This window comes from Siphateles boraxobius, unplaced genomic scaffold (genome assembly GCF_051911475.1).
Source record: "Siphateles boraxobius isolate OS27281-9 unplaced genomic scaffold, OSU_SipBor_1 29, whole genome shotgun sequence".
Classification (NCBI taxonomy): Eukaryota; Metazoa; Chordata; class Actinopteri; order Cypriniformes; family Leuciscidae; genus Siphateles; species Siphateles boraxobius.
In genome coordinates this window covers 6,004,486-6,016,943 of record NW_027508908.1, presented here as the reverse complement: position 1 = coordinate 6,016,943, position 12,458 = coordinate 6,004,486, and the positions used below count along the sequence as shown (strand labels likewise).

At 37.0% G+C, this 12,458-nt stretch overlaps 1 protein-coding gene across 20 annotated transcripts in view; it reads left to right on the top strand.

The window, feature by feature from the left end:
• The window catches only part of mcf2la (mcf.2 cell line derived transforming sequence-like a), a 67,286-nt gene that overhangs the window by 40,034 nt on the left and 14,794 nt on the right, over window positions 1–12,458 (top strand). For all 20 annotated transcript variants that reach the window (XM_077246303.1, XM_077246305.1, XM_077246296.1 and 17 more), the window contains exons 5-11: window positions 7,105–7,224; window positions 7,391–7,507; window positions 8,606–8,755; window positions 9,184–9,308; window positions 10,398–10,512; window positions 10,930–11,049; window positions 12,211–12,402. In XM_077246303.1, coding sequence (XP_077102418.1) covers window positions 7,105–7,224; window positions 7,391–7,507; window positions 8,606–8,755; window positions 9,184–9,308; window positions 10,398–10,512; window positions 10,930–11,049; window positions 12,211–12,402 — 939 coding nt within the window. The remainder of the gene's footprint in view (window positions 1–7,104; window positions 7,225–7,390; window positions 7,508–8,605; window positions 8,756–9,183; window positions 9,309–10,397; window positions 10,513–10,929; window positions 11,050–12,210; window positions 12,403–12,458) is intronic.

Below are 12,458 nucleotides of genomic sequence, written 5' to 3'. Positions count from 1 at the left end.
GCCTGACTGAATCCTTAAGGTTCTATATAGAATCTTTTTTCTTGGTGTACGTTGAAGTACTCTAATGTCAGACAGTTATTGTGAGAGTCAAACTTTTGTCTTTTAACAGGCTTTAATGTATTTGTGACATCAGATCTATATCGGAGTATGAATCTCGTGTTATTACTGTGCAGTTGTGTTGATGATAGAGAGGTTTATTTTACATTCCCCAAAAACCCACTTTAGTTTTAGAGAAATGATGACACACTCCAGGATTATCTTACACCATGAAGAGAGAGGAATTTCTCTCTCCGTTTCATAGCCGTGATGCATTTTGCTGCTGTGGTTGATGTCAGAGGTTTGACAGTAATGAAATAACAGGATTATCATTCTTCCTTTGTGTGTCCCTCTTTCTTTCTCTTTATTTAACTTTCAACCTTTCTGTCAATTACACTTCAGATCTGAATTGGTTGCAGGTTTACAGTTTTTAACCCGGTGACAGGCCTCCTGAGTAAAATTTTTACATAGAATATCTTACTGTATCTACAGTATTTTGCATATGATGACAAAAAGGGCATTATGTTCAAAAGTTTGGGGTCAGTGAGTTTTTTTGTTTTAAGAATATTCAGTAAGGATGCATAAAATTGATCAAAAGTGGCAGTAAAGACATTCATAATGTTACAAAAGATTTTAATCTCAAATAAATTATTCTTTTGAATATTTTCTCGTCATCAAATAAGATGTCTAAAGTTTCCACAAAAATATTAAGCAGAAAATAACTTTTCAATATTAATAATAATAATAAAAGAAAATTCTTGAGCAGCAAATTATAATATAAGAATGATTTCTGAAGGATCATGTGACACTGAAGACTGGAGTAATGATGCTGAAAAGGAATAAATTGCTATTTTAATATATTTTAAAATGTAAACACTTCATTTAAATTGTAATAATATTTCACAATATTACTGTTTGTAATGTATTTTTGATCAAATAAATGCAGCCATGGTGAGCATAACAGACTTCTTTCAAAAACTCTTACTGACCCCAAACTATTGAATTTGGTTCAATTGGTAGTTATTTACTTAATTTTGTGCCTAGCTTTAAACAAATTTGGTTGCTCCATTAATATAGTCAATACAAATTGAAATAATTATTCATTTGACACAATTTTTGTGACCAGGTAAAAAAAAAAGCATTTTTTAAGTGGAGCTATTACCCTGTTGTACCAACATACAGTACTCTCTCTCCCTCCCCTTTTTCCTTTCTTCTCATTCACACAATCCTCTCTCTCTCTCTCTCTCTCTCTCTCTCTCTCTCTCTCTCTCTCTCTCTCTCTCTCTCTCTCTCTCTCTCTCTCTCTCTCTCTCTCTCTCTCTCTCTCTCTCTCTCTCTCCCTCCTCACACACACAAGCACTTAATCTACTCCTTTCTTTCTCTGACCTCCGTCACAGCACATATGGCTGATTGGTAATGGTTATCAGCAGTGCAGCTGGTGTGGAACGGCCAGAGGAGATTTTCCTACACGTGTCTAGAATCAATTCCAAGTCCTAGTAACATTATACATCATTTATTCGAAATGAAACCCATTGTGTGCTGTAATCCTTATAGGTCATATTTACTCAAATACAAATGATGTTGCTTCATAAATGAACAAATTAAGAACAATAAGACAGTATATATCATGGAAGAAATGTTGACGTTCTGGTTTGCTTGTGCTATGTGTTACATTGGTTAATGAAGTTCTTAATGCGTTTCATTTACGGCCTAATTGCAAGTGTGTTCACCACTTTCTTCATTTCTTTTAACATGGAACAAAATCCCTTGTGCACACCCTTATTATGTATTTTTTGTTATTAGAATTGGTGCTATTAATCAATTTGCATTTAGATTTGTGCAATTTTGTGCGTTTTACAACATGCACCAATGAACAAAGAAGTGTGACGGAACTAGTCCCCGTATAGCCCTAATCTAATTCACCTTAGGAAATTTTGAATGTGTGCTAATGCATGCTTATGTATGATAATTGGGCACAGATAAACATATTCCCCAATGTAGCTAAATTGAAATATTGTACTATCCTTGTGATATTTGCAATGGATGACCAATGATCCTCCCCCCACACATACACACAAACACACTTTTTAAAAAAAAATATAAATCCCATATTAACAATCTTATGATCATTATTTGCCATACACTTTCTAAAACTAATTTTATTTATTTATTAAAATGTCAATTTTATTTGATTTAGTTTTATTAAGGGGTGTATGTACAGCATGAACTGTTGTTTCCACATTGAATAAATTGAGCCTCTAAACAGCTGACGAATGAGCAAAACAAGCATTTAATACGCTCCTCCCTCTCGTTTCATCCAGCGGTGGAGCACTTCAGCTTCCAGACTAGCTGTGTTTGGAGGTCTTTTATTATGGTGAACATTTCCTTTCTTTGACCTGAAAGCGTGGATGGCCATCTCCTTCAGTGCTCTCTCCGGCGTCTCAAGGGAGGTTGTTAAGAGGCTTGTGTGTTGAAAGACAGGAGAGCGTCTACCCAATGACATCTGCAATAAAAGGAAAAAAAACATCCACATCCATTTTTACCCTACAGGTAGAGTCTTTTGAAGTAGCCCATTCCCAGACTTTATTATATCTATGGAACAGGCAATGGTTTTTGTAGTGGATAATCCGACGTTAAAGCTGTACAAAATGCGTTTCACTCCAATCTGACATACACTCTTAAAAATAAAGCATCTTCTAAAGCATCAATATCAAATTCCCAGAAGAATCTTTCGGTGAACAGTTCTTAAAAAAAAACTTTTTTTCGTAGTGTGAAGAACATTTTAATGATTTGTAAAGAACCCTTTGTGGAATGCAAAGGTTTTATGGATGTTAAAGTTTCTTAGTGAAATCATCAATGCCAATAAAGAAGCTTTATTTATAAGAGTGTATGTCAGCTAAACCTGTCCCTACATGAGGCTAGCTGATAAGTTCAACCATTTATGTTGCTAAAACTGTTTGTAGGTGCTTTTCAGTCATAAGAACTGCTTTATTCCATCTGTGTTTTCTCCTGGCGCTCAGTGACTTCCTCAGTGTCTTGTACCCTGTAAGTGTGACTCAACACACATCCACGGTTATTAAGAGTGAAGCGGTGATGAGGCGTTTCACCTGTGACGTTGAGCTGTACATAAGTAACATATGCGGTTAGTCCTGAGGTGAAAGGTCACGGAGGTTAGCATTAGGGTCACTGGGATTTAGATTCCTTGCTATTTATTGGAATGTTTCTGGTTTTGTTGTTAATAATGGGCCTTAATGAGTTGCATTTCTCTGGCTCATTTCACTATCCAATTTAACCAAAATAGTAATTGAATTAGAATTGTGTATTGAATTAGGAAATGCAGTCGGTTTGTGGACTGGAGGTGTGTGTGTGTGTGTGTGTGTGTGTGTGTGTGTGTGTGTGTGTGTGTGTGTGTGTGTGTGTGTGTGTGTGTGTGTGTGTGTGTGTGTGTGTGTGTGTGTGTGTGTGTGTGTGTGTGTGTGTGTGTGTGTGTGTGTGTGTGTGTGTTAATTGAATTTCACGTGCCACGTGTCTGATTAGTCTGTGGTGTATCAGTGTCGTGGCAGCTGCTCCCTGGAGACACGGTTTCTCCATCTCCACACACACACACACGGCTTTCCCAGGAGAACATTGAGTTACACCCCCATAAATGCACATAGTAATTCCTTTCTCTGTCTCACACTTGTTCTCAGTCTCAATATCCTATTATTTTTCCGGTTTCATTTCTAGAAAGTGTGGCGTGTGTTAGTGATGCTTGTCCTATATATCTATCTCTATATATACACACAAATAGATTTATTAAACATTAGCATCCTTGATCTCTAGGTATCATTATCACCATCGACAATGTGTGTTGACAAACACTGCTGCAGTCCTTACACACAAGCACATATGCAGACACACACCCATAATAATAATGCCGTGAGTGAGCGGTTATGGGGGAAGGGAGGGTGACCACATTTTCACTGCAACGTGGAGAAACAACTTGGAGTTGTTCATTTTGGAAAACATAGGGTGTGTGTTTCCACTGTGTATGTAACCATATTCAATTCATTTGCTGTACGCAACGAGACCAATGGTACGTTATCTTGTAATTGCAGTCTTTATGAGAGGCCCAAGGCAATCGTGTAATACAATCACAGACACACAGCGGTTTACTAAAGCTTCCTAAGAGAGGAGCTGTGTTGGTCACATCTGCTTGAATGAGCTTTAATGGAGGACTCAATAATGGGGCGTTTCTCTCCGACTTCCTGTTGTGCTCACAGCCGACCCCTGTGACTCTTCGGTTATTGCCAGCGTGTTTGGGACAAGCATGGCCAATCTGCCTCAGAGGAACAGAATATTGTCATGGTAATATAAAGGCGGGGTTCAATCTGAGGAGACTCCTTTGTCAGCAATCAAACATAGGGTTTTTAATGGAACTGAGTGAGTCTTTTTGGGCATTATGAATGGGAAATCTTTTGCTCATTTGGATTTGACAATTGCTTTGGACATTGTATACAAAGAGTACAATGTAACAATGTTAATAAATTATATTTGTTCAGTTGTTAGTGTGTTTTGGCGGTTGCTAGGTAGTTGCTTTCTGGCTCAACCAGCCAGATGCTTTGATATCCATTCAAATCATGACAAGTTATGTGCCGAATATGTAAAATTTCAGGTGCGAGGTGAACAAATCAGCTTATCTCGTCGTGTTGAGGTCCACTCTGCAAACAAACGTCCAATTGCCACTCTAATGATTCTCATTAGCCCTTGAATCTCACTCTTTCCTAATTGTTACACGAGAATACAAACAAACAACAGCACTCTCCAAGAAAAAAAGGGGGGCACAGTGAACAAATTTCCCTCGAAACCCAGAGCTGGAGGCATTTCAGTGTGGCAGACTGTGAGATCAGCCCACTGTAGGATTATCTCATGTTTGGCAGATTCCCGCTGAGCAGTACGGACTTGACTGTGATTTTTGGGATGGCTGAAGTGTTTATAACAAATCCCGATTGTGCATCTCGCCACCCTCTTTAAATCTGTGGCCAGGAGTGACTGGGCGGTTAGGTGCATTTGAATGCAGTGACGATGCATTAGGAACATGCTAATGAAATTTGACTTGAATTTTATTTTGTATTACAAGCCTATATCATATACTTGGGGTTTTGGTTTAAACCAGCTCTATTTGTAGCCTACTACAAACATGAGTTTTAACAAAAATGCCCTTGTATGAACTTTAGTTTTTTTTTATATCATATGATTTAGCAATATCACATACATGTAAACAGCGCAATATCACACAAGTGCTGTTTTTGTCCCGAATAGTGCAAATGTGATGTTGATTTTTTACAAAAGTTCAATAAATAATTGTTCAATTTTAGACACAATATTGTCTATTTTTGCTCAATTTTGCCAATGAAATTATTACCTATAAAGCCAGAGCAGAACTGTTGTGCGGCTCCGAGCAAAAGTGTTGTTTCATTACCAATTACCGAATGAATCCATGTTTTGAGCGAATCAATCGGATGATTCATAAAGAGAGCCATTTACTTGATTCCTGAATGAATCAACCATATGAACGAATCGAATGAATGAATGACTCCATGATCTACACATTTACCGCCACCTACTGGCAGTTTTAGTTTCTTATTTAGAGTATGAAAAAATAAAATCAATAAATCATATTTTGGGGATAGTTTGCCCAAAAATGAAAATGGTTCATTTACATTTTGAAGACTTCAGATACAAAAGCCTCTAAATCCGTCTGACGTTTTTCTTTAATATTAACATTTTTATCAGGCTTCCATGTATAGGTTTCTACCCAAGTACTGAGATTTCTGATTGGGCTGTGGCTGGGATTTAGTGAGTTTGAAGTGAAAGTATTTGAGCGTATACTATGTGCGGAGAGCATTCACTCAATATTATCAACTCATTTTTGACATTAAAGACCTTCGATGCAAAAGCCTTTAAAAGCCACCATTTACTCACCCATGTGTCGTTTCAAACCTGTATGACTTTTCTATCTGTATGACTTTCTTTCTCTTGCGGAACATGAAAAAAGATATTTGGAAGAATATTTGTAACAAAACTCTTTTGGTCTGTAAATGCAGCTTCTGAAAAAATAATATTAATAATAAAAAAAATCATGGCCACTGTAGCCTAAAAGGTTATGTGTAAATTTTGTCTAATCTAATAAAATATTTCACTCTAAAAATACTTTTTGTAATGTCTATTTAATGCTTTTCTCATTTAACACAATAATGACTTTCAATTATATTTTGGGGTAATTTGCGATTCATTAGATTAATTAATAGGCAGATCATGTTATAAATTATATTATAAATGTTTATATTTATTAGTTAATACTAGACTGAATTAACTGAATTCATATTTTATTCTGTTCTTATCAAGGAAATTATTTATTGTGACTGAATAAACATGATTATTATCATTTTTAGTGGTCAGATATATTCATAATACAGGACCAACGTTTTTCAAATCAGTTCTCAGTGTCACATTGTAAAGCCTCTTCTTTCTGCTTCACTGCTTACTGACCCACACACACACACACACACACACACACACACACACACACACACACACACACACACACACACACACACACACACACACTGTCAGTTACACTGCTTTCCCTTCAACTGTCAGGAGACCCACTCCACAGTCCACGCAAACATCACCGCTCTGTATTGATCTGCGGACATATTTTTGATTTGACGCGGTGCCCAGTAGGGCGGTGTTTTAATGAAGAGACTGTAAACATAAGAACTCCATGAGGGGTGTGTGTGTTCATGCATTCCCTTAGAAATAGAGGGTGCGAGAGGGAGAGAGAGAGCGCTCAGGGAGGGAAGCATATGCGAGACCATTGTTAGCCTTTCTAGTCTCTCAAGAAACTGAGTTGTCATGGCAACAGAATATAGATGGTGTGTGTGTGTCAATGTAGACAGTGGGAGGGAGGCTGTTCCACTCAAATGTAATGGCTCACTAATATAAGCTTTGGTATTAATATTTATTTTGCTTTCCTGTTTTAGATGTTTTTCTTAGTTTTCTATGCGTTTTTTGTGTGTTTTGTAGGGCTCTTTCCCAGGCAACCTGCAGCTGGTGCTGGTACTGAGACCCACAACACTCTTCCAGAGGACAATCTCAGACATCTTATTTAAGTTTAACAAGGATGAGTTTAAAATGAAGGTGCCGGTAAGTACACACACACACACACACACACACACACACACACACACACACACACACACACATAGCCTTATGTGTGGAACGTGTGGTTAATGAAGTGCGTAATGAAATGGATTATACGCTGACATAAGAGAAGTGGCCTATATTATGAACTGTGTGTGTGTGTGTGTAGGTGATCATGCTCAGCTCTGTGACTGAGCTCCACAGTTACATCGACCGCACACAGCTCACGCAGGAACTGGGCGGCACGCAGGAGTACTGCCACGAGAAATGGATTTCACACCGCACCGTAAGTACCGATTCATGATGTCACAGAAATCATTCTCATATACTGATTTGCTGCTCAAGAAACGTTTTTATTGGAATTATTATCATGCTGAAAACATTTATTTGAAATGGAAAACTTTTATGACATTATTACTGTCATGTTTAATCCGTTCAAAGCATCCTTGTTGAATAAAAGTATTAATTTTTTTCAAGCTTTACGTACCCCAAAAGTGATAATAGGGAAATATGTCATTGATTTACACATGGAATTTTTAATAGATATTAAAAATCATGGTTAAAAATCAATTACACTTTGAACCAGTATGAACTGGAGAACTTGGCTACTGTTCATGTGTGTTTGTGTGTGTGTGTGTGTGTGTGTGTGTGTGTGTGTGTGTGTGTGTGTGTGTGTGTGTGTGTGTGTGTGTGTGTGTGTGTGCGTGTGCGTGTCCGTGTCCAACTCTACATTATGGGGACATATTTTGGTCCAAACAAAGTGATGTTTGTTTTGTTTTTTATGTAAAAATGCAGAAAGTTTTCTCTGATGGGTAGGGTTAGTGTAAGGGAATATAATATACAGTTTTGTACAGTATAAAAACCATTATGTCTATGTAAAGTCCCCATAAAACATGAAAACTGTATTTATTACTCATGAGATTGAAGGACAAGTTGCATTATGTGGTACAGTTCTATGCAGTGAATTCTGTACATTTTGTACATCTGTACAAATTTTCATCTTCATACTATGCATATTTAGTAGTAATATAATAAAATGCAATAGTATTCCAAACACACCTTAAGTCTTGGTTCGTAAACAAAAAAAGAGTCCTCCAGGAGGATGTCGGCCTTCATCTCGAGCAAATGAATTGCAGTTCTTCTCGTTCCATTTGTGGACTTGCTTTTAAGTAATCAGTAATTGATTTCCAGCACATCCGTATTGATCTGTGGCTGCTGTGTTTAAGTACTGTGCACTTGTTTGTAGTGCTTGTGGATGTTTTTTATTTGTTGCACACTCAGCCGTTAGTGTTAGTGTGTTTGGGTATCTTGCTGTTATGTGATTGGTGTAGCTTTTCACTGATCCAGCATGTGTGACTCTTGGTTTGTGTTGTTGTGCCTGTAGGCCATTGAAGGTTTTGCTCTGATGGTGAAGAAAACGGCACAGACTCTCCAGTCTTTCGGGACAGAGCTAGCAGAGACAGAACTGCCCAATGATGTCGAGGCCACGTCCAACCTTCTAACCATCCACACAGAGAAAAAGGACACGATGAAGGTCAGACAACAAAGTAAAACTACTAAACATCAGGGTTTATTTATGATGCCAGCTTATTGGACATTGTCCTGCTTCAACACAGCTTCTTACAAATGTGTAAATAAATGGACATTATTTTTTATTATTGTATTTATTTTAGTATTTTTTTTTTTTATTCTTTATGTAAAAAGAAAGCAAAATGATACTTGAAGGAGATTGATTGCATTTTGCGTGCCATTTATTTTATGTTTTGTGATTATGTATTGGGCAAAGTCTTTGACAAGGGGTCCAGGAAGATCATTAATAATTTAACGTGGATTATTCACATGGCCATAGGCTATAAACAAACCTTAAGTTTACATAAATAATTCATGTTCATCATTCGGACTGAATAGCATGTTTATTTTGTGTGTGTGTGTGTGTGTGTGTGTGTGTGTGTGTGTGTGCAGGATGACTTGAGGATCGCTCTCTGTCAGGGAGGACGTTTGCTGGACAGCATCAATGAGCCGCTGGTGAAAGATCCAGATTACACCATGAACCAGGATGAACTGGAGAACCTGGCTACTGTTCAGAGGTGTGTGTGTGTGTGTGTGTGAGAGAGAGAGATACCATCTACCGTGCTGGAATGCAAACCAGACGGTTAAGATCCAGCAGCAGACTGTTGCGTGTCCTTGGTCGGTTTTCGTCCTTATTAAGCTGTTCTGGTCAGCTGTGCTTTTGCATACACAACAAGACAAGCCACCTGGTGAAGATTATACAGCAAATCTACAAAAAGAGCATTAAATTACAGCAAGTCCAGCTCTACTCACATTACCTTTTACTGAAGCAGTATTCTGGGATCTGTGTGTTAATATCCACAGGCATCTGCTGTCAGCCTTTATTATCTTGATGTGGCTATATTTGTTTAAAGGGGTCATCGGGTGCCCATTTTACACAAACTGGTATGATTCTTTAGGGTCTTCATGTAAAGTTTGTAACATACTTGTTTAAAATTCCTTAATGGTTGTGTAAAACAACACCCATTTTACCTCCTAAATAACAGCTCTGTTCACAGAGACCCGTTTCGGTGCATGTCTCTTTAAATGATAATGAGGTAGACAGTATATACAGACTGTATACAAATGGCTGAGGGCGGAAATATGCTAATACGGGAAAGTCCATCAGTGGTCGTGGGCGGAGCATGAGCAATATGACATTATTGCTCAGAAAATCCAAACGGCTTGATTAATGAGGGACTGTTTAGGCTTTTTGAGAATTAAAAGGATTTGAGTGAATTTGTATCACTCAAAAAATTGAGTCTCATTGTATGGTGGTTGTGTCCACAAACTGCAAAGACACATTTATAAGCAAACACCATATAAAAGTGAATTTTGCATCCGATGACCCCTTTAAGGTTTTCATTTATGGATGCAGTCAAACATACAGAATGAGATTTCAAAGCTACGATAGTGGACATGATTTTTATGATTTCGGAAGCTACTGTGTCTTTTGATTTCAGAAGTATCAGACTTTTTTGTGATACTTTTTGCTCTCTGTTCACTGTATGTTTTTAATGTATGGTAAAAGGCAGCTTGGATATTCAAACTATCTCTTTGTCTTCCACAGAAGAAAGTAAATGGTGACAGTTTGGGTGAAGTATTCATCTCTTTCTTTCTTTCTATAGGTTGCTTGGTCAATTAGATGAGACTGAAACGGCATTTGATGATTTTTGGGACAAACATCAGACCAAGCTAGAGCAATGTCTGCAACTGCGGCATTTTGAGCAGGACTACAGGGAGGTGAGCTACACAGACTGGTTCATCTCTATCACTTAAACATCTTTTCAGTAGAGATGAATTGTTTTTTATTATTATTTATTTACTTTTATAATCTTTGTTAACATTTTGAATTAGCTCTTATTTTCCATGTAATTTTAGTATGTTTCAGTCAGTCATATTGTTATGTGCTTTTGTAATTTTCATTAGCTTTTGTATTTAGCTTTAATTTATATTATTTAAATGTTAGCGCTATAACAAACTTTTTCCAAGGCAACATTTCAGATTTTTAGATGTTTATATTTAGATGTGGATAGAGTAAGGGGATAGAATATACAGTTTGTACAGTATAAAAACCATTACGCCTATGGAGTGTGTGTGTGTGTGTGTGGGGAGGTCTGTATGAGCAGTATTTGTAATGTGTGTTAATCTGTGTTGTAGGTTAGAGCTCATTTAGACCTGGTGTATGAAAGACTATCAGGCTTCTCGGAAGTAGGAATAAGCCCCGCCCACGCTGAACATATCCTGAAAGAGTTGACCAATCATGAAGAAAGAGCTTGTGTAAGTATAAACCTGCTGTCTTTTTTTTCCGATGATGTTATGATACTATTATTGAGATACAAAATTAAACAACATTGTACTGCAAAAAATTTATTACAGATCAAATAAATTCTTTCCTTCATTTCTATCAAGACCCAACGCACATTCATTTGTCCTTATAATGTTTTAGTGTGTGTAGATACGGGCATATGGTCTTATAAAGCATGTAAACCTCACCTTCCTTAATGAAATTGCTTAGCGCGGCAGTTTGAGGCCCTTTCAGAAATCACCCACATGTCCTCATCCCGCGGAGAGAAGAGGGGGGTGTTCTACCCAATGTGATAAATCACCCATCACTACGCTGGAATTATTCTGCTGACACGGGGGATTGTGGGAGTTCTGAGTGGCCAAAAAGTGGCAAATTTGAATGTTATTTTTTTTAAGTAAAAACAAAAAAAATCAACCAAAGATTGACTAATAAAATAAAGTCACCTTCGTCAACAGCAGAATTTTAAAGATTATAACATTATTTAATATAATTTGTTTTTCATTGCTGCCATGGTCACTTTATTAACATAAAAATATTCACATGCCATTCAAAAGGTTGGGTCTGTAAGATTTTTTTTTTAAATTGTTTTAGAAAGATGTCTCTTATGCTCACCAAGGCTGCATTTAGTTTAATCCCAAATATAGTAAAAACCCTATAAAATATTAATAGAATTTAAAACAACTGCTTTATTCTACTTGAATATATTTTAAACTGTAATTTATTCCTGTTATGTAAAGCTGAATTTTCACAATTGTTACTCCAGTCTTCAGTGTCACATGATCCTTCAGAAATAATTCTAATATAATGATTTACTGCTCATGAAACATTTCTTATTATCAGTGATAAAAGCTATTTAATGTTTATGCCTACATTTTTTGTGGAAACCATGATAGTTTTTTTTTTTCAGGGTTCTTTATTGAATAGAAAGATCAGAAGAGACCCACTTGTATGAAATTTAAATCATCATAATCTTTTGTTACATTATATAACTATAATGTCATTAAAAATATACTATTTACTCTTATATTTGACCAACTTCATGTGTTCTCCTGAATAAAATATTTTATTTTGATAAGTAAAGTGTAGTATTATAAAAAATCAAACCAATAAAATGTTTCTCTCTCCGTTTGTAGGAGCTGTTGGACCGAGCTCTGTCTCTAGCGTGTGATGCAGATCTGCTGATCGAAGCGTCTCATTACGCTGTGGATTCCATCCTGCCCAAATGCTCTGAGCTGCGAGTTGTGTGTGAGGAGATCAGCGGTGTTCTGAACGACAAGAAAGCTCATCTGCTCAAAGCCATGGAGCTACACCAGTCTCTGGAGAAGGTACTCGGCCCACCCGATGATTCCTCCTTCAAAGCTGTTCAAAACCCCTCTAAAAT